Raw genomic sequence first — 22,909 nt, 5'->3', positions numbered from 1 at the left:
AGTAGGTCTCCCAGCCTCCAGTGGCTTATTTTATAGTTGCTTGTTCCCTGGGAAAATCCATGCCATGCACACTGTACATACTCACCATAACCTTTTTAGGATTGCATAGCACTGCAGCTTCAGTTAGCAGATTTAAATAGGGTTAACTAGAACATACTGGGTATAATGCTCTCAATCGTAAGTCTAATAAGTCTAATTGGGAATCCCCTAAATCCTTTTGGGAATGCCTAGGGTCTAGCGGAACACACTCACAGCCCTACTCCCTAAGTCGATCCATCAACTTAGGAGTTATTCACCCATAAGAGATTTTGGGACCTATATTCTAGGGCGCATAATGCATGTTCGGGCCATGACCTCATAAACTGAATATGAATTGCTCATTGCAACACACAGGAATGAAAAAGTCCACAACAAAAGTTTGGTTATGAACTGTAACTGTTAGCTGAAGTTATAATATTTGCATAATCAGCTATTTTTCCCATGGAGCCCTGTGGTTTCTGTATACCAATGACCACCAGATGGCACAGGAGCATCAATATTTCTGTGGATGTGCAGCATAACTTTTGCCCTTGTTTCAGAGAACAGGAAGCAAGCTGTACATACAGTCACACACTGTGAGCATCCAAAAAGCAGCCACATAGTCACAATTATGTAATCACAGTACAAAGGTTTAATTAAAACTGATAAGATATACAGTAATCTACGTGACATATTTCATTTGCTGTTAAATCTTTAATAAAACATTGTTATTCATTGTTTTTGAATGAACAAAATAAATATTTTCCTTAGTATGCTTTCCCCAGTATGGTCCCCAGATAACAACCCCGTTCTTGTAACATGTAAACAAAATTATTCTGGTTACGAAGTAAAATCTGACTGCAATTTGGTCCGCATGAAGACTGCTTTGATGTACACTAAGTTTGGGGTCAGTAAGATTAAGATTTAAAAAGAAAAAAATATATTCAGAAAGAATGCATTAAATTGATCAAAAGAGACAGTAGAGACTTTTACATTGTTACAGAATATTCATATTTTAAATACATGCTCTGTTTAATTCAAAATAATAAGAAATGTTTCTTTAGCACCGAATCAGCATATTAGAATGATTTCTGATGGAGCATGTGACACTAAAGAAAATTCAGCTTTGCCATCACAGTACATCACAGTTTTTTTACTGTACTATTTAATCAAATAAATGTAGCCTTGGTGAGCATTAGAAATTAAAAAAAGGTTTTAAAAAATCTTACCGTCCCCAAACCTTTGAATGGTAGAATACATGCTTAATTTCGATTACAATTGATATACTTTTTCATTGAAATGCCTTCTAAAGCATAAAAGGCACATTTCTAAATACAATTTAAGAACAAGATCTCATAATCTCCTTGGGATTGACAATCTATTAATCAAGGCACATCAGTTTAAATTTCACAGTTGAAAAAGCATCTTCATATTTCCATTTAAAAACAATGCTGTAATAAAATAATTATTCACAGGAAATCTTGGCCACCTTTGCCATCAGCTGGTTGTAAGTGCGCACCTTCATTCTTCAATGCCTTGAAGTAGTTCTAGAGGCAGTGTGAACCATATGCTCTGTGATCTTCTGAGGTTTTCTGTGTTGGAACTTCTTGTATGTGTCATCACTGGTCTTTCTGTAGGGAAATGTAATACTCGGTGAGGACCTTCCAGGCTTTAGGGGCCATGAAGCCCTCGGGAGGGTTCTCTCCACTGCGAGCCAGCTTGCGCATCTTGGTCCCGGAGATGAACTCAAACTCAGCATTTCTGAATTGAAAAATAGAGGTAAAAGCAGTCTGACTTTCATGCTTCAGAATCACAAAGTAACCAATTTACAAGGAAATAATTTTTACCGGATTTATGCAAAAAGACATTTATACACCTCATGTCTATTCATAATTTTCATGTGAAGTCATGCCCACAAGGCTTTCCTCCATTGCCCATCAGTAATTTTACCATGTTTGTACTAAGTAATAATGTAGTAAGACAGTGATATAAAAAACAAATTCAGTATACAGCTTATTAATGATGCATACTATAAACAGGCGAGCAGATGAGTCCTTGTTAAGCGTTTTTCCATAGAAACCCAATATAAAGAAAAAACTCAACCGATCATCTGCTCGCCTGTTTATAGTAAGCATCATCAATGCCTTTTAGTACATTACAGTGTTTTTTGTGTAAAGCATTTTAGAATGTCCTGCTGTTTTAGTGATTGAAATACTATAGCAAATAGTGTATATGGATAACAGGGGCCCAAAACTTGCATTTTGTTCACATAGAAAATTGACAGGCCTGTGCTGCAGTTCTATGGATGATTTGCCCTCCAGGTCTGTGTCAGTCACGTGACTGAAAACTATGAATTGTAATTTTCCTGAATGCATGCAATCAGCATATTTGTAATGGTTTAAGAGATGCACATTCATCTGTTCCTGGTGGTGTCTTGTGAAGTACTGGAAATCCTCTGACTTTCAATTAAAGTCATTTTTTAGTCATTTAGCACAGTGACTTAGTTGATACGCACAATGAATTGAAATGTCAAGAGGCATGAGTCATGAGACGTTGCTTATAGTGTTTTTACTGGTCTGTGTATTACAACCCTTACAATACCCATTACAACCCCAATCCTTTTCTTGATTTTGTAAAATGCTATAAAATCAAGAATCTGTGATTTGTTCATTTAACTGGCAAAAGTACAAAGAAAAGATTTCCAATGTTTTCTCTGTGTCACACCACCTTTCCTTTTAATTACACTTTTTAAAAGTTTGGGATTTTTTTGGGATTTGAGAATACTAAATTATGCATCATTGCGATGGGATGTTTTTGCCCAATCTCGCCTAATACAAGACAGCTGCTCAACAGTCCATGGTTGTCACTGTCTGATTCTCCTTTTCATGATGGGCCGTACATCTTCTGTGGGAGACAGATCTAGACTGCAGACAAGCCTCTGTTTTAGCATGTGCAGAATGATGCCTGCATTGTCTTGCTTCCCAGGAAAGATGTCATCTTGATGCCATTAGATGTCTCTGTGCAATCCTAAAATACGCCTCCACATCAGTGGTACCTTCACACACAAGCAAGTTACCCACATTCACTGATCCACCCCGTACCAGGACAGATGTTTGCTTTTGCACCTGTTGCAGATGAAAGCCCGGATGGTCCCTTTCATCTTTGGGACTAAGAACTCAATGTCTGTTTTTCCCAACAAGCTGAAACATGGACTCATCTGACCACAGAACAGATTTCCACTGTTTTGGATCATCTGAGATGAGCTTGGGCCTAGAGAACTCGGTGGCATCTCTGCATATAACTGATGTGTAGGTTTCTCCTTACGTAACAGAAATTCAAGTGGCATTCCTTGATAAGTGACAACGGTTGTCCAAAGTACTCCCAAGTCCAGAGCCCATGTGACTGTATTTAACACAGACGGTTTCTCATGCAATGTCATCTGAGGGCTCGAAGGTCACACACATTCACATTTCATGCATTACCCTACATGTACCTGAATCTTTTCACAATATTATGTATGGTAGATGGTGAAATACCTAAATTCTTTGCAATCTTGCATTGATTTTTTTTAAATTGTTTGACAATTCTCTCATGATATTTTGCACAAAGTGATGAGCCATGACCCATTTTTAGTTGCAAAGACTGAGTCTTTGTGGATGCTCCTTTTATACTCAATCCCGATGCCCTCACCAATTACCAAATCAGCTACTTATTTTGGACTGTTTCAAAATGTTTAACTTGGATAATCTATAAGCATTTCACTTTTATTTTGAAAAACAAAAACAAAAAAACATTGGAAATCTTTTCTTTGTACTTGAAAGTTGAAAGGGAATTAACTAATCACATATTCTTGATTTTATTGCATTTTACAAAATGTCCCAACTTTTCTTGATTTAGGGTTGTAATTTGCATTAATTTATTTTAGATATCTCTACATTTCTTTGCTCCAAAAAAGTGTTTCTGCCATTTTGTTGATAAATTTTTTTATGTACATGTAAATGTGGTCAGTGTGTGTCATAACCATTGCCACAGTCACTTAATGGATACCAATAATAGGGATTTATAATCCTATACCAGATACAAATATTTTAAGTTCTGTTAAACTGTTATACTTTATGCACTTCAATCTCACCTATCTTTGTCATAGAAGTCCATAGCTTTCTTGGTCTTATTGTATGCAGCCACTCTGAAGGGGATAATCTCCACAGAGTTGAGTCCAGGTGCCATGGACAGAACTTTAGCTCCATGAGTTGGATCATACAGGTCCTGTCCTGACTCTGGGTGGGGCATCCCAGCAGGATCACGACCCACAATGTAGAAGTTAGAACCTGCTACCATCCTTGCACGACAGTGCCACTGGACCTGACAGACACATGGACAAGGTTATTATTTGTAAAGTTGGCACTTATATATTATGGGTGAAATGAAATGAGTCCATGAGACTATGAACCAGTTATAATTTTAGATAAATCTCTTAAAAATATAGATTTCTTTCCAAAATAAAATATTCACCCCAAAATATTGGATGGTAGTGTAAACTAAAAAATGCTTAAAAAAATTATTAGCATTACTAAAATCGGTGTGTGTAAGGCTAGAACTTCCTAAAAGGGCTCTTTATGTCATTGTTCGTAGGCATAGGCTTTTACATACCTCTGTAGGCCCAGCGTACATCATAGGGGAGGGAAAGATGGCCACAATGGTGGATTGTGGGTCTAGAATTCCATCCTCTAGCACGGCAGCATGCTGTTTCATTCTCCAGTCCAAAGGCACGTCATCATCTTTGGTCCAGCCACCCAAAGGGTGCAAAAGTAGCACTGGCCTGCAATACCCACGTTCCTCCAATCGTCGACGCGTGTCGGTCATTAACAGGGCGTGGCCATTGTGCACCGGGTTCCTCAGCTGAAAAGCGAACACTGCGTCTGGGAAAACAATGAAATTGTCAATTCCAGTCAGTTACTTTACTTAGTTGTTGCGTAACCATGGTGGACCAAGCCCAGATTATTTCTTTAGTTTCTCAAGAGGGCGCTAAGAACCTACTAAGCCAGAAATCCAAGAGTCAAATTAACAACCCTGATTTCTTATTTGACTTTTTGAAATTGACACCAGCCAACGAATGCTTGACATGTGGTAAACATGTGACTTCTTTTGGCCTCACCCTATCACATACCTGTCTGTTAAAATAGCATTGGACTGATGCATACTATAAACTGACATGCTTTTTCAATGTTTTAATATAATAACATTTTTAATATTATGTCTTTTGATTCCTTGCTTCATATAGCCAACACCCCTAAAGCAATATTTTACTGACAGAATTTCATGGTGCTAAGAGTCTGTTTGGCCTCATGGTTTTATAAAAATGACACCCTAGATCCAGAATGATAAAGATTTTTTTGGAGATGCATGGGTACGGTATGTACAAGGTGCAGTATGTAGGATTGGCAGCTAGTGGTCGAAATAGGTACTGCAGTCCAAATTCAAAATATTGGAGAAGGTTGTTTCCCCCGCTCCCTCCACCTCAGACTCGACGGTCATGCGGGTTGCCAGCTTGAGGACACGCAACAGGAGCGAGCGCAATTGACATCGAAAGTCACACTGTAAGTTAATGATTTGATTTATCTGCGTTTTAATATGCTCTTGTTCATAGAGATTTTCAGATGGATACAGAGGCTTTTTAGGTTGGGTAGAATCTTTAACCAACTGACACCTGGTCTAAAGTCAATGGTGCAATATTTATTTTGTTATTTAAAGAACGCGTTAGTAATATGCACCTATAGGTCTATGGGCCTATGGGTCCACAACGCACTTACACTGTGCTTATTACACACACAGGGACGCATACGCAGTACCACACAAACATTTTTTAAATATTACAAATAAAAGGATTTCTCTCTGGAAAAGTGTTCAGTCTTTCCGTTCGCAAATTCCCCCATGTAAATAGCAAATCAGCCAGGGCGAGAGCGCAACTGGCTTTTAAAGGGAAAGGGATATGAGACTCTGATTGGTTTATTGCACCTTACGCCCAAAACACACCCATTACTCATTAAGAGAATAGGGACAACTAGGGCTGGGCGATATATCGCATGACATTGTTAAGCGCATCTCGTCAGTAAAGCCGGTTCCTTGATTAGTAGTAAATCGCCATCACCTGCGACGTATCGCCTGCGATAATTAATGCGATATGGCTCAGCTTGTCAGTGAACTATGGCTCTGTGTAGTAAATGCCACTCCATCTGAAAGCAGGTGATGGCGATTTACTACTAATCAAGGAACCGGCTTTACTGACGAGATGTGCATAACATTAGGTGTGTTCGACATCGGCTGCGGCTGGATGCAACTGACCGGCGAGAGTAGCCGCGTGCAGGCGGGGAGGAGCTGCAAACACAGACGTGAAGTCGGACACTTTCTGCTTCCCGCGGTGACGCTCGCGCTGTGTTTGCACACTTTATCAGCTGAAGTGAAATAAATGCAATATTTGGCAATACACAGATGTTTCAGAGACATTATTGTCATGTAATACTTTATGCACTGCTTAATACAGCGTGTGTTTTTACAAGAATAAAGTTCAACATATAAGCCTACACTATCAATGAAGTGGGGTCTATGTTTTTAATCAGTTATATTTTGATAAACATGACAATATAACATCGCGACTACATGAAAGGAGGTTTTACTGTTATAAATAACAGATTTGTGCGCATTTGTGGAGCTGAAGGTTTAGAATAAACACGAAACACACGTGATCGCTGTCATGCGGTGAATCTGGCCAATCGTGGAACGGCTGTGTCGTCATCAGAGCCCGTGCAGCCTCAAGCAGTCGCTCTCGAGAAACTGCACCGGCTGTAATCGCCGGCTGCTCTCGAATCGCTCTCGCGGCACTTTGTTGACATACGTCACTGTCACGTGGCGTCGGCGCTGCCTCAATCCGGACAAAATTTCTAACCGGCATGCACTGCTTCAAGTCAGCCGCCGATCGGTCTGCGCATCGCTGGGTGAAGTCGAACAAGCCTAATGTCATGCGATATATTGCCCAGCCCTAGGGACAACCCTTTTAGACCATGCGCCCAGCACGCCAACTAGAAAAAGTAAATACGGACATGTCCTAAGTGCACTTGCGCTTTAGACCATGCGCTTAGATCGTTAAAATAGGGCCAAGAATTTTCCATTTTGGGGAAACTATCCCTTTATCTGTCCTCTTTAGCCCATTTGCTTTTACCTGCTTTCATCTCATTAAATCTCTGCTTCAGCTCCCTTGGAGTGAGACGGTACTGATCCAGCCCATCGTTCCATTTGATTCGCTCCAATACCTCTAGCTCACCCCCTACCAACCAGTCGCCGCTTTCCAAAACCATCTATTCACAGGTAAAAGGTTAAAGAATATAGTTAATGTGCATTTGTGAGTTATACCAATCATCCATTGCAACAGTTGTTTTCTCTTTTCTTTTTTTTCTTTTTTAATTATGAAAAAAGGATTTTTCACTCACGTAAAGGATCATTTGGAACACCTGTTCAGTTTCTCATTAATGCAACTATCTAATAAACCAATCACATGGCAGTTGCTTCAATGCATTTAAGGGTGTGGTCCTGGTCAAGACAATCTCCTGAACTCCAAACTGAATGTCAGAATGGGAAAGAAAGGTTTAAGCAATTTTGAGCGTGGCATGGTTGTTGGTGCCAGACGGGCCGGTTTGAGTATTTCACAATCTGCTCAGTTACTGGGATTTTCACGCACAACCATTTCTAGTGTTTACAAAGAATGGAGTGAAAAGGGAAAAACATCCAGTATGCGGCAGTCCTGTGGGCGAAAATGCCTTGTTGATGCTAGAGGTCAGAGGAGAATGGGCCGACTGATTCAAGCTGATAGAAGAGCAACTTTGACTGAAATAACCACTCGTTACAACCGAGGTATGCAGCAAAGCATTTGTGAAGCCACAACACGCACAACCTTGAGGCGGATGGGCTACAACAGCAGAAGACCCCACCGGGTACCACTCATCTCCACTACAAATAGGAAAAAGAGGCTACAATTTGCACAAGCTCACCAAAAGACTGGAAAAATGTTGCCTGGTCTGATGAGTCTCGATTTCTGTTGAGACATTCAGATGGTAGAGTCAGAATTTGGCGTAAACAGAATAAGAACATGGATCCATCATGCCTTGTTACCACTGAGCAGGATGGTGGTGGTGGTGTAATGGTGTGGGGAATGTGTAGATGCCACGGCCTACCTGAGCATTGTTTCTGACCATGTCCATCCCTTTACGACCACCATGTACCCATCCTCTGATGGCTACTTCCAGCAGGATAATGCACCATGTCACAAAGCTCAAATAATTTCAAATTGGTTTCTTGAACATGACAATGTGTTCACTGTACTAAAATGGCCCCCACAGTGACCAGATCTCAACCCAATAGAGCATCTTTGGGATGTGGTGGAACGGGAGCTTTGTGCCCTGGATGTGCATCCCACAAATCTCCATCAACTGCAAGATGCTATCCTATCAATATGGGCCAACATTTCTAAAGAATGCTTTCAGCACCTTGTTGAATCAATGCCACGTAGAATTAAGGCAGTTCTGAAGGCGAAACGGGGTCAAACACAGTATTAGTATGGTGTTCCTAATAATCCTTTAGGTGAGTGTACATATTTCATACACTACGTAAGAAACATTTTGTTGCATTTCGGAGCCCTTTTTCTGGTACAAATAAGTTAATTGTATTCAGCTGAGACTTCTTAAAGGTTTCCTCAATACTTAATGCATAAGTATTTTTAGGAATTCATTATCATGGCATTGGATGAAAAGTATTTAATACCTTTATGTAAGGGTGTTTGGGACAGGTTGTCCCCCACTGGTGAGCACATCGCTCTTCCTTTCGATGCTCAAAGAACTCTGGGCTGCGTAAGATGGCGACTCGTTTTCCCTGGTACTCCAGAGCCACAGCTGCACTGCCTTGAAGACGTTCTTTAATCTCGGTGGCAACAGGAAGGACAATAGGTACTGAGAGGTTGATGGTACCACCTGCATTTAGAGATAGGAGTGTTAATAAACACATATTAGAAATAATTTGTAGAGATCACTCTAAATAACAAAGTAAAAATTTACATTTAACTATTTAGCAGACGGGTTTATCCAAAGCAACATTCAAATGAGGAGAACATTAGAAGCAATTAAACCAACAAAAGGGTAACAATATGTAAAGGCTGTGACAGTCTAGCACTTTTTTTTTTTTTATAAATAGAAAAAAGTAGATGGAATACAAATACAATAGAAAGTTTTAGTATTAATGGATTTATTAAATAAGTGTTGTCAAAAAAGATGGTTAAATACTCAGCAGCTCAGGTAGAGTAAGCAGGTCATTCCAACACCATGGAACAGAAAAAGGTAAAGGTCCATGAAAGTGATTTTGTGCCTCTTTGGGGTGGCACCGCAAAGTGCTGTTCACTTGCAGAACACAAGCTTTCGGAGGGCACATAAGTCTTAAGTAGTGACTTTAGGTATAGGCAGCTCCATATTCACCCAACACTTAGACCATTATTATATTTACTATATTTTTTTCAGATTTTAAGTTGGAGAGTGAGCAGGATATATTAAAATGTAACGTATGGCTTCGGCAGGCATGTATTATGATACTAAGCAGGGCAGCGGGGGAAAATCTGTGGCATCTGTGGTGAAAAATGGAACTGCAGCATACTCAAATTGAGAGCCACTGGGGCAGATTTCAGACTGGCCTGCCCCGCTTAAATTCAAGTCACCTTACGTAAACCTCGCTCCAGACCAAGACGACATCAATCCGCTTCAGCTTTGTGCATATTAGTCTGCATCAGGTCAGTAACATGTCTGTTCTTCCTATGTGGATTAGCGTATCAAATTAATGAAAGTATAAATCCTTTAGTTTAAACCTGCTCATGTGAATAACATTTTTATAGTTTGTTTGTTTTATGTTTAACATGGCTTGTTTTTCTCACTGGAGGACAGCATTCTCTATGCATTCTATGTATCAACATTGGAGCAAGAATCAGCCCTCCCCAAATTTACGGTCAGGAAATGCTACTGGGTATAGGGGAGCAGAGCCAGTGGCTGTTCTGTAGGCAAACATCGGTGGCTTGTATTTGATGCGAGCGGCTATTGGTAACAAGTGCAAACTGATGAAGAGAGGTGTGATGTGTTAAGCATCATTAGCTCCCTGCTTGGCTAAATTCTGCTAACAATGTATGTCAGTCCAATGGATGTTATTCACTTGCGTGCAATTGCAAATACTGCCTCCTCCCCTGACCAATGATTGCTGACCAACCCAATTAAACCAAGCAAAGTGTGTGCGTTTCACAGGAAGCCAGATCATTGCATCATTCTGTCTCCTGAAAGCAGCTCTGGCACATTATTTTAAGCATGAAACATTTTCTCAGCCTTCTGCTGCTGATACCATCGCCAACATAAAGAAGATTATCCTAAATGTTATTATTATTCCTTGTGTGTAGAATACAAACAAGTACTACTAATAATTGGAAGGAGATGTCTAGTCCTGAAACAAGAAACTCCCGACGACTAAAACATTTGAGACCCCTTTTTAAATGTGTGTGCTTGTATGTTACCATCCAGGAGGGTGTTGAAGTGAATGACTTGTAGGTATTCTCTCTCCCTCATGAAGCCCTTTAAAGGGCTGGCCCATCCTTCAGCCAACACCTGCACCCACTGTAGGTCCAACTACACAAATACAGAAAAGCTGTGTTTACAAATGGAACAGTTGGCTAATCTCATATTCTTCGAAATGTCTGTTTTTGATTGATTGTCTGTTGGAAAGATTATGTAACAACTTTGTAGAATAATAAGTGAGAATACGTTTAAAGAACAGAATAACAAGGAGCAATTGTATCAACCATACTTTTTTCTTTGTATATATCAATTAGTTTAAAATTAAAAATAAGGTTTTTAGTCTTTTTAAATATGCCAATGATATGGCTCAAGTGGGCTATAGGCAACCACAAGCGACTTGGGAAATTTACCAATTATCCTTTGTGCCCAGTGCTGTCAAAATTTTAAATGTAAGTGAATGATGTGGGTTTTTTTTCTCTCTATAGATTATTGTGTATTGTATGTTTTTCTTATGTGTATATATGTGGTGATGTACTGTGAAGCCAGAAACAATTTTCCACAATGTAAAGTAAAGTATTTAATTTATTGTTGTGGGATTCTGAAATAAACTTGCATTGTAATAAGGGATCACTGTTCATTGGCGGATAAAGCTGCTGTGTGTCATCTTATCAATAATTCACTCATATTTATGAACACATGAACATTAATGGTCCCTGGCCTTGAGGACTAATGCCCACTGGTTACCTTGGTGATGCTGATACAGGGCAGGGTGTTGGCGTCTGCCTGTGCTAGATTGAGTCTGTTCTCAGGCAAAAACAGTTCATTAATCTCCCCTACAACTCCACTGGGAACGATGCTCTGAGAAAGAAAGACAGACAGAGAGAGAGAGAGAGAGAGAGAGAGAGAGAGAGAGAGAGAGAGAGAGAGAGAGAGAGAGAGAGACAGAGAGACAGAGAGACAGAGAGACAGAGAGACAGAGAGACAGAGAGACAGAGAGACAGAGAGACAGAGAGACAGAGAGAGAGAGAGAGAGAGAGAGAGAGAGAGAGAGAGAGAGAGAGAGAGAGAGAGAGAGAGAGAGAGAGAGAGAGAGAGAGAGAGAGAGAGAGATCAAAAAAATAACTTTGTCTTCTGTCTAATGGCATGTGCAAATGTTACCTTGAGCTATTTCTATCTGATCTGACCCTTAAAAAAGATTTTCATTGCTGTAATTGCAATGTAGTCAGGTTTGTTCAGTAATAGTAGACAACTGTTAAAAACTTGGTGTATATTAAAACTCGCAAAGGCGAACTTGGAGCTTTAATAGACAATAAACTCAGGAACACTCAAAAACACCAGTTTACAGGAACATCGATGGACAAATACTGAGGGGAAACAGCGGACTAAATACACAGAGGAAAACAAAGTATTTAAAAAGACACAGCTGAACAGAATGAACTCATAATGACAATAATGAGGGAGTGGTGGGAAAACTGGAACAAAGGAACATGTGACAGAACCAAAAACACAACTGACACAGACTAAACATGTAACAATGTCCTTGACGTGAATAAAAGCAGTTACATTTTTACAGTTATTAATGTGGAGGTGAAGATTATAAGTGTATAATAATTTGTACTACAATACTATAATTTTTTCACTCATACAATTTTCAATATGGCTTTAGGCTTCACTTGGAATATAACTACAGTAGTGGCCAAATGTCATGTCAGCCCTTAAAATATTAATAAAGATTTATTCAAGATTTTGTAACCACATTGTATTGTGTGCAATTGTTTTATTTGTGAAAACACAATGAAACATGCCAAATTGTGCAGACATTACTTTTGGCCAGGCTGTCGTCCAAGAGAACACCAAGAGAATCAAAAAAATATTAATATCTGATTGTTATAGTCAATGTATGCTTTTTCCTCTGAGCTTTTTATTTTTCTATGCATTTTTTGCATAGTAAAATAAAACCTGGAGCTGTAAGTTGCCTTTTTTGACAAATCATTTTGTCAGATAAATACCTTCATATTTAAAATATATATGAAAAAACTAGTAGGGTAATTAAAAACAACTTTGGCCACTACTGTATATAATAAGATGTAGGCTATTTTGTACAAAAAATCAAACACTTCCGTAGTGTTTTTTAAGCTCGGTAGCACATAGTTATGAACTTATTGTATGGAAAAGATCTATGTAAAGTTTCTTTAAAAATGATGTGTTCAAAAGGTTTGGGTCAGTGCAATTTTTAAAAAATGTTTTTAAAAGAAGTCTCCTATGCTCACCAAGGCTGCATTTATTTAATGAAAAAATACAGTAAAAAAACAGCAATAGTGTAAAATAACAGCAATATTAAAATAACTGTTTTCTATTTTCATTTATTTTATAGAATTTGTGCTAAAGAAACATTTATTTGTATTATCAATGTTGAAAACGGTTATATTAACTGCTTAATATGTTTGTGGAAACAGCAATACATTTTTACAGGATTCTTTGATCAATAGAACATTCAAAAGAACGTAATTTATTATCTCTTTACACTCACTTTTGATCAGCTCGAATGCATCCTTACTGAATAGAAATATTAATTTCTTTAAAAAAAAAAAAAAAACTTTGACCCCAATGGCTTCAACCTTGGACTTCTGATCATGAGATACTCTAAAGATAAAAGTATGTGCACCAATTGGGAAATGGTAAATAAAATGTCTTCTCAAGCCTTTGTTCAGCTTTTGACTAACCTCTTCCTTCAACAGGTCCACCACCTGCTGAATGCATTTGTTCACTGTGAGCTCTCCGGTCTTCAGAATCAGATCAGGAGCCACTGGACACTCATACAGAGAATCTATACCGGTGAAGCCTGTGTAAGAAATGAAGTATGTAAAACAGGGGAAGATGGGAATGAAAGAAGAAAGTTGAGTATATTTATCTTTAGTCTGTTCTGTTTGCAGGCTGTTTTTATGTGTCTATGATTTTCTGTTGAAGGTGGGGTAGGCAATTTTTAGAGGCCCACAAGAGCTGCAGTTTTGGAGCCCAGTCGTCTAGATAATCAGTGTTATTCACTTCACCTGTTAATGTTATGCCTGATCGGTGTATACATATAAATACATTTAGACCACTTAACTTAGTGATGGCTATCAGGATGTGAAGAGAATTTCAATCAGCATAACAAAAAAGGCTTTTGGAACAAATCGTTGAACAGTTGTTTTGTACATTTTTACTTAATTTTTGGAACAGCACAGTTTTAAAGTTTCTATTTTTTTATATTACCTTTAATCTCCCCAGCTCTTGCTTTTTTGTAGAGTCCTTTAACGTCTCTGCTCTCACAAACCTCCAGGGAAGCGTTCACAAACACCTCAAAAAATGGCAAACCTGCTTTCTCGTGAATGCTCCGGGCCTCTGCGCGGTCCTGCAGAGTAAAGATGTAGAGCATTATGCCTTTTATGGTACATTTTATTAAAAACATAGCGTTTGTTGCTCCTTGTGTTTACACGTTGACTTGTCTGCTCGGGTTATTCTCATCAGTCGCTTTGAATAAAAGTGTCCACTAAATGAATAAATGTAAATGTTGAGACCTTGAAAAACCCATCAACATTCATCCTAGAAGACACATTTGATTTAAAGAAACCTTGCATACATTTTCAAAACTTTCTAATAATGTTGTGTTTTGTTGTGATCTTTTGATTCAAATTAAAACCTAGTTCAACCAATTTCACTGGATTAGTGATAAAATAATCCGGTGGTGATTGCTCACTTTGGTAAATGGCGAGATGAAGCTTGTAATGCAAACAAGCCCAGCATCTGCAAACAGTTTGGCCACCTCAGCAATACGCCGAATATTCTCCTCTCGATCTTCAGAAGTAAAGCCCAGGTTCTTATTCAGGCCGTGACGGATGTTATCACCATCCAAAGAGTAGCAGGGAATGCCGTGAGAGACCAGATACTCTTCTAAAGCGAATCCCATTGTTGTCTTACCAGCTCCTGATAGACCTGCATCCAAACACACACACACAGGCACTGAAATAAGAGATTCCTTACACTTGGATACAATTTAAAAAGCTTTTTTTTTGGGTAAGAAATGAATACATTAAATTGATCAAAAGTGACAGTAAATACATTTATAATGTCAATATAACGATTCCTGTATCACGGTTTCTTCAAAGATATTAAGCCGCACAACTGTTTTCAACATTGATAATAATAAGAAATGTTTCATGAACACCAAATCTGCATATTAGAATGATTTCTGAAGGATCATGTGATGCAAGACTGGATATACTGCTGCTGAAAATAAAGCTTTGCCATCAGAGGAATAAATTACATTTTAAAATGTATTAAAATATGAGATATTTTAACAATATATCACAATATTACTGTTTTTACTGTATTTTTCAATCTAATAAATGGAGCCTTGGTGAGCATAAGAGAGAAATCTTACTGAAATTGTGATTCATCTAATTGTTCACTTATTTTAAGTAAAGAAAAAAATGTGCATAATGTGTGCAAGTTTTATGAATCCAGCATAATATGAGTTATAAGGAACACATTTCTGATTTGATGTTCATGCAAGGTACTTGATCCATACTGATGGGGCAGAGGAGGTACAAAAGACAAATAAAACCTGTATATTAGTCAGCAGCTGGGGTTTAAAGTTCAGACCAACTTGTTTTACAGGTGTTGCATGGTTGTGAAATGTTTTCCCTATTTAAATCTTGCCTGACATCTTGTGTGATTTCTACTGTTCTTAAACTATAGTGTGTTGCAAGTTTTGCATAATGTATTTGGTTTTACTGTTGTGTGTGTGTCCATGCATTACCTGTGAGCCAGACTGTACATCCTCTGAAACCTCCTCTGGTTCCTACGATCTGCCCCCTCTTGCTGCGGCTGACATGATGAGCCTGGAATACCACATTAGTGGACTTTTGCAGATCCTACAAACACACATTCATACATACTAGTGTTTAGCTTAGTATTAGCATTTTATAGCACAGGGATACACAATGGGCTTTAATAGTATATGCAGTCCCCAAATCCTATATTGGCATTAATAGTGCCAGGCTCTGCTGTTTGAACCACAGAAATGCTTTAACTCTTCATTCACTTTATTTTAAATACATTAAAATGATTAGTTCAATGCAGTTTAAATCTCATAAAAAGACCCACAGAATAATAAAAAACAAAGTTTATTTGTATATTAAAAGCATTATGTATTGTACTATATACAGTACTACCGGTATATTGTTAGATTCAAATGCATTATAATTAGAGCCCGACCGATTTATCAGTCTGCCGATATTATTGGCCTGTTGCAGATATTCATGGTTTTCAGTTATGTGACTGTCGCAGAACCTTGGAGGGCAAAACCGCCATAGAACTTCATTGAACTGCAGTACAAGCCTATCAAATTTCCATCTTAAAACAAAAATATGTGAACAAGATGCACGTTTTGCGCACTTGTGATCCATACACAGCACCTGCTGCAGTATGTCAATCACTAAAAACAACGGCACGTTCTAAAACATTAAAAACGTGAAAAACACTTGAAAATAACTGTTTTTCAATTGTATGTTTGTTCTGTTGTATTTATGTACAATGTATGTATATTATGTATATACTGCATTCTACATACAGTACTGGGAAAGTGTGTTCAAACTTTTGACTAGTACTGTACTATAATATACACAAAGAATATCACCAGATATATCGATATCAGACGTTTTTTACTCCCTAATATCGGTATCGGCCCGATATTTAATGATTCTGGTTCTTTAACAGTTCCATTAATGATTACTGTACACTTTAAGGAATACATATTTGCAAAAAAAAAGAAAAAAACTCAACAATTCTTACAAAAGGTGCATTTACACAGGTTTTTATGCCTTTTTACAGTGTATTTAGAGTTTTTTTGGTTCTAATGTTTAGTAAAAACTGCTTCTTTGTTGAAGCTTTCCTGAGAACTGTAAATTAAATTCCAGGACTTTCATGGACTTTTCAAGCACTAGTACTTTTTTGGTTTTCAATGACTACAATAGGAGATCTCACTTTTCAAACAATTTCTTTATTATCTTTTAAATTCTACAAAAGCTAAATAGATCAATAAAAATATACTAATAAAACAAATTGGTATAAATAAAGTGCAATTACTGTGTCAACTTTAAGTATTGGAACATTAACAAAGCCCTAGAACTTTCAGTGCAAAGAAGAGCAAATAGAAAGAGGGCATAAACTTCTTAAACGATTCTTATTAAAGGATAATAATCTATTTAAAGGTAATAACAGAAGAATAAGGATTTAATCGGTAAAATGTAAAGCATTTCATTGTAACACTATAATGACTTGTTTGCACAAAAAAGATTGTTTATTTTTTAAAGATTGGGCTTTTGTTTTTTTAACTCAAATTACAGATATAAGGTATCCAAAATACAACTTAGAACGTATTTAATAATATATATTAAATACAAACGTTTATAATGCCTATTATTGTTCAATAAATAATATTTTATATTATAATGTTGGCATACTTGGTATTGAGAAGCAAGGTAGTAAACAAGGAAATGATTTTAATTTTGAACAACACCTTATAAGGTGCAACTGAAAAGCAAAGCGGAAATCCTCTTTACCATTGAAAGGATACTAAGACAAAGTGATCAAACTAATTTGATTTTTGACTAATTTTATTTTTTTTAATGAATATATGATTAGCCTACACAAACAAAGCTAGACAAAGGAACAATGAGGGCAATACATACACAAGGACTAAAGATAGACAAAGGAACAATGAGGGCAATACATAAACAAGGACTAAAGACTAACAAGGAACACCAGTAAACAAACAAACAAACAATGAGCCAATGACAAACAGAGAAAAGTATCACATGACAAGACAAACCAATCACAATAAAAAACTAGGGAACCAATCAGAACCTGACACATAAGACGGCGCTGTACAGACCGATCGGTGTGTGACATCAAAGTACTACGAGAGCGATTCGAAAGCTGTCTGCTTCACTTCACTCACTAACTTCCCTCCATCTCGTGGACTAGGATGTGTGTCATTACTTGTATTGCATGAGTGCCTACTACTGGTGGAACCTGTGCATAAGGTTTAAATGAAACGCACTAAGCCCTTGGAATTAACTATGGAGCCGTTTTATTATTTAAAACCCCTTTTTTACTTATGAATTTGTTTTATGTATAATATATTAAATCCTAGGTAGGCTATATGAGCTATTGGAAAAACGTTTAATTACAAAAATCAATAGTACAGGGAGTGCAGAATTATTAGGCACGTTGATTTTCTGATCATATTTTTTTTCCAGGCACATTTGACCAATTCCAAACCACAGTAATCCTAATAACTACTATTGATTTAGTATTTAACAATGTATAAGTGATACATAATTGTTCATGAAGGCTGGAAATGAAAATCACCTTATATTCAGGTGTGCAGAATTATTAGGCATGTTTTCTTTTACAGATAAATTGAGCCAAAAAAGAGATTTAACTCAGACTGAAAAGTCAAAAAGTATTAAATGCCCATGAGAAGGATGCAATACTAATGCAATACTAGACATTGCAGTTAAGGCGTGACCATTGGACAGTGAAATGCTCGTTGGGTCAGCAGGATCTGACAAAAACAGGTGGTGAAGAAAAGACACCTGTTAACTGCAAAAGAATTAAGAATTAAGGTGAAGAATTAAGTGTGAAACCATCAGGAACCCTTTAGTGTCCAGCGCCACCATTTTCCAAAGCTGCAACCTACCTGGAGTCTCCAGAAGTGCAAGGTGTCAGGATCTCAGAGACTTCAGTTAGGTAAAGAATCCTAAAAAATGACCCCCACTAGATAAGAATCACAAGCTGAAGTGTTGTAAAATACATGAAGAAGGTTTTTTATAGGCTTTATGGACAGATAGGTTGAGAGTGACTCTTGAAGGACCAGCACCACATCCTCTAGTACCACTGTTTGAAGAATTCATCTTCAAGAATCTGGCAGTACGTTTTGGAAGTTCATTTTAGTCCATCCTGAAGTCCGTTTTGCAGAGATGGACTAAAAATGAACTCCCAAAACGTACTGCCAGATTCTTGAAGATGAATTGTCATTAGCACGCCTTTATATTGTATTCACTCCCTGCACTCCTTGTCCGTTCTTAATGTTGATGTTCTTTATGTTACCTGATTTCCTGCTGCCTAGGCGATTGTAACACCTATGGGTGACGTCACGGACACTACGTCCATATTTTTTATTTTTATATTACAGTCTATGGTGTATGTCTAAAAGTGGAGTGGAACGCAGCCATGGTCACATAAGGTCAAGGAAGTCACATGACAAACAGGAACCATGACTATGAAAACTACAATATAAAAGACATGAAAACATGGGCATGAAACAAAACCACAACCAAACGCGAAAATGTTTTATTTGTGTTTTATCAGAAAAATTAAACACTGACTAATTTCATATATATATTGTCTTTCATTGAACTTTTCATACATTACATTTCAAAAAGTTAAATTTAAATACTTCAAGCACCTTGTAAAAAATCTGTTCCCCCGATGGTTGAAATTCACTTGCTTTTTTATCATTCAAAATCTGTAGATGTGAATGTACACTATATTGTTCAAACGTTTGGGGTCAGTACGATTTAAAAAAAATAAATTAATACTTTTATTCAGTATGGATGCATTTAATTGATCAAAACATTTAAAACTTCTATTTCAAATAAATGCTGTTCTTTTGAACTTTCTATTCAAGAATAGTTTAACAATAGTTTTTCTTCCTAGAAGAAAAAGTTTAACAAATTCCACAACAATATTAAGCATCACAACTCTTTCAACATTTATAATAAGAAGAAATGTTTCTTAAGTACCAAATCAGCATATTAAAATGACTTCTGAAGGATCATGAGACACTGAAGACTGGAGTAATGATGCTGAAAATTCAGCTTTGCCATCACAGGAATAAATTACATTTTAAATGATAATAAGATAGAAATGTTATTTTAAATTGTAATAATAAAGATCAAATAAGTGGAGCATAAGAGATTTCTTTAAATAAAAATAAAATAAAAATGAGCAGTATTATATGTGTGTGGGCAGAAATCAAAGCAATGGACACAATTTTTCCAATATGTCTATTATTCCTAAAGATGAAACAGATATAAGCAGAATCATAAATATGCAAGTTGCTTTACTTTTCTTTTCCTAGTTTGGAAAATCCATAGTGTGCTGATAAGAATTAACTGTTACTCTAGGAAATGTACAATGTATGTAGGGTACGATGGAAGAAGTACTTAAAATATCAGTGTTACAGCTATTGGTCTCAATTGGGAGTTATTAATGCAATGTGGTTAGTGTTCAGTCATTGTAGCCATAACTTTTTACATCTCTCTCTCTTTCTCTAACACAGAGTGATACATTGTATTGCCTTAACCTCTGTGTCCTGCAGAGCTCACTGAGAACTGAGGTGGAAAAATACTGTTTGTGTAGGACGAGCTGCAGGAAAACCAACACTGGTTTTTAAACAGACCATTATATTCATTAACTATATGTATCTGCATCAACTTTGGACAGGACACACACCCTTACACAGGTCAGATATACAAATCTTGCTTGGCTGTTACACATTAGATAAAAAAAGTATAAATCGTGCATTAACAACTCAGCCAATGATGTAATTTAGCTGTACACTCACACACAAACAGCCTTTTCTATACACCCCCGTCTCAAATTTACTTGTGGAGTGCTCGAAAAACAAACAGATTCATTCATTACACACCATACATGGCTTCCAGTGAATCCAACTAACAGACCACCTCACTCAACGCTTTTTCCCTTTTATTTTCTCTGTTAAGCCATACATGCAGTGCCAGTAGGCTTTTATGAATGAGCACTGTAGAACCAACAGCCTGAATATGTGAATTACTTGCATGAAATAAGCAGAATATACAGTACTCTGACCTCTGAACAGGGTCTAACAGACTGTGGATCTTTGTCTTTCTGACTACAGTGCAGACGTCACATTTCAATGTATTCTAAGACAACAAATCAGGGTACATAAATCTTGAAATGTCTTTCACGGTTTGTCTTATAAAAAGATGTATACTCCGACACCTGGCTATCTACCACAAATGGAATGTGGAGGGACTTCTTTGTCCTTTTGAGTAGAAAACGATAGTGAAGGCAGCCATCTTAGCAGATTTATTCCAGATAGTTTTATCACCAAAATCAGAGTTATTTTTTCAGCTATCACTTGAAGTGATTTCTAAAGTATTTAAATTATATGTTAAAATGTATTGAAAATATGCAATGAAGAACTATGGTTTATCTCCTTTTTACTTTTATCTTTGAGAAGGATATTTTTATATTAAGTTTAACAAAAACAAAGTAAAAATATACATCTGAATCTTTATAGACTCCATTTAAAGGTATATAGCCTAAATGCACAAAAAACCCAAACAACCATGTGTGATACTTTTTTCCAAGTGCAGGTTGCCTCACTAACTGAACTCTGATCCATGACTCAGTTAAACTGACATGAACTCTAAAACAACACTGCTGCAAGTCGTAACCATGGAGCATTAGGCAAGGTGTCACGTTATTTTAAACGGAATACATGTATAGACAATTTATTAATTACAGTGGTTTTGTATTTCTGGATATTACATTATATTACATATTTACATTTTTTTCACAACATGAAAATTCATAATTGATTTACTCTAAATGTAGCTACCAAGGCCAATGACAGGTTCTCACTGTGATAACTTTCTCCATAGAATGTGGCAACATGCACAAAGGACAACATGTGTTCAATAATAACGGTGGTAATAGTTCAATAGAGTGGGAAGAGTAAAACGTTTGAAAACTAGTCACATTTCTGTATAGAATTCATAATTTAGTTTACAGTATTATTTCAGTGTCATGATTTTTTTGTCTAGCCGAGCGCAGACTTGAAGCAGAGCGCTGGCCCAATATCTCCCCAAATGATCACAGGCAGTTATATAACACATGAAAACAAAAAAGAAAGAAAAAAAGTTAGCTGACAAAACGACGAACCCCATGTTCATGCATCTCAGACAACCCTTGCTAAACACACCGAGTCCCTAAAGAACGCCAACGAAGAAAAAGACAGCCCAGACAAAATAAACAACCCACTACAGAGAAGTTTTGCCAGCTACGGCATTCTGTCTAATCTCACCGGTTTTAGTGTTGTGTTTCCAGGCATGTCGCTCCGGTGAAGTACGCTCTGGCTTGGACTTTCGCTCGGAGGCGGGGCGGACTAAACGCACAGGTGAACTTTTTGTAGGAAGTTTGTGGAGATGCAGAAAGAGAAGCGTTTTTAAGAGCGTTCCGAGACACGTCGCATTCCAACGGCCCAGCTTTCGTCCCACCTCCCGGGACCCACAATCTGCATACGGCTGAATGGAGAGCAATGTACCGGTATGAGACTGTAAGGAGGAGGGACCAAGAGCTACGGGATAGAAGGGGGAGGAGAGAAGGTTGTGAAGAGAAAATAACCCCTTGTTCTGAGTTCATGTGTAAAATGAAAATGATTTTGGGAAAAGTGCATATGATTTATGATGACTTTCAAGGAGTCGACTTCTTATTCTTTTTTTAAACTTGTCATCAACTACCTACCTTTTAAACTAAACTTTTTTATGATAAAAAAATCTTAACATTAGTTAATTACATAATTTTAACATGAACGAACAATAGGCCTACACAGCATTTACTTAACATTGTAAATGTTAATAGCAACATTTAGCCTACTAATATATTTTTAAGATCACTGTAGGCCTCTGTTATGTTAATAATTGCTGTAAAAAAATATTGTCCATTGCTAGTTTATGTTAGTTAATGCATTAACTAATGTTAACAAATTAGTTATTATAAAGTTACAACTTATTGTAAGCTGTTAATTACTAATACTCAACACAAATTTGCTTTCAAGGTACAGTTTAATGTATTTCCGTAACAAATTGACAAATCATATAAAATCATTTAAAGGCTCCCAAAACTTTTGTCCAATGAGTTTCCATGACATTTCCAGTCCTTCCTGATAAAAAATGTAAAAACATTTTAAAGTAATTGCACTTAAATATTTTAAAGTTGACCATAACTATGTCATATTATTCACTATAGACATTTAAATGACTTTTTAAATTGTATTAATTTCCATAATGATAAAACATGTTGTGATGTTTGTAGCAAAGTGTAGCATACATTTTATTGGCCTTCAATTCATAGGAACAAAATTGTATGCAAATTCAATCCAGTGAATTACATTTTTACACACAAACATATTCTTTTATAAATTTGGT

At 37.0% G+C, this 22,909-nt stretch overlaps 1 protein-coding gene across 2 annotated transcripts; it reads right to left on the bottom strand.

Annotated features, from left to right (window-relative positions):
- Window positions 1-642: 642 nt before the first annotated feature.
- papss2a (3'-phosphoadenosine 5'-phosphosulfate synthase 2a) lies at window positions 643-22,030 on the bottom strand. 2 transcript variants are annotated; one of them, XR_013817732.1, is made up of 13 exons: window positions 21,787-22,004; window positions 15,406-15,520; window positions 14,344-14,579; window positions 13,860-13,998; window positions 13,331-13,449; window positions 11,352-11,465; window positions 10,607-10,718; window positions 8,830-9,035; window positions 7,235-7,370; window positions 4,669-4,937; window positions 4,151-4,380; window positions 1,259-1,779; window positions 649-914 (listed from the first exon to the last, which is right to left on the bottom strand). XR_013817732.1 is itself a non-coding variant. In XM_079832809.1 (12 exons), the coding sequence occupies exons 1-12, from the start codon at window positions 21,811-21,813 to the stop codon at window positions 1,638-1,640; spliced, it is 1,845 nt and encodes a 614-aa protein (XP_079688935.1). In that variant the 5' UTR covers window positions 21,814-22,030; the 3' UTR covers window positions 643-1,637. The 2 variants fall into 2 exon arrangements, 1 of the variants encoding a protein (XP_079688935.1); XM_079832809.1 differs by having other exon boundaries at window positions 643-1,779; window positions 21,787-22,030.
- Between the last annotated feature and the right edge of the window lie 879 nt (window positions 22,031-22,909).

This window comes from Gobio gobio (assembly GCF_949357685.1).
Source record: "Gobio gobio genome assembly, chromosome: 13".
In the NCBI taxonomy this organism is placed as follows: Eukaryota; Metazoa; Chordata; class Actinopteri; order Cypriniformes; family Gobionidae; genus Gobio; species Gobio gobio.
Note: the sequence above shows the minus strand (reverse complement) of the source record. Positions and strands in the feature narration are given on the sequence as shown.

What these genes read in the sequence shown, in the direction of transcription:
- papss2a (XM_079832809.1), bottom strand. Translation starts at nt 21,813, where the DNA reads ATGCCTGGAAACACAACACTAAAACCG. An exon ending in TGGACCTGTTGAAGGAAGAG is followed by an intron (nt 11,466 to 13,330) that starts GTTAGTCAAAAG and finishes TTTCTTTCTCAG; the next exon opens with AGCATCGTTCCCAGTGGAGT. An exon ending in CCTGTATCAGCATCACCAAG is followed by an intron (nt 10,719 to 11,351) that starts GTAACCAGTGGG and finishes GTATTTGTGTAG; the next exon opens with TTGGACCTACAGTGGGTGCA.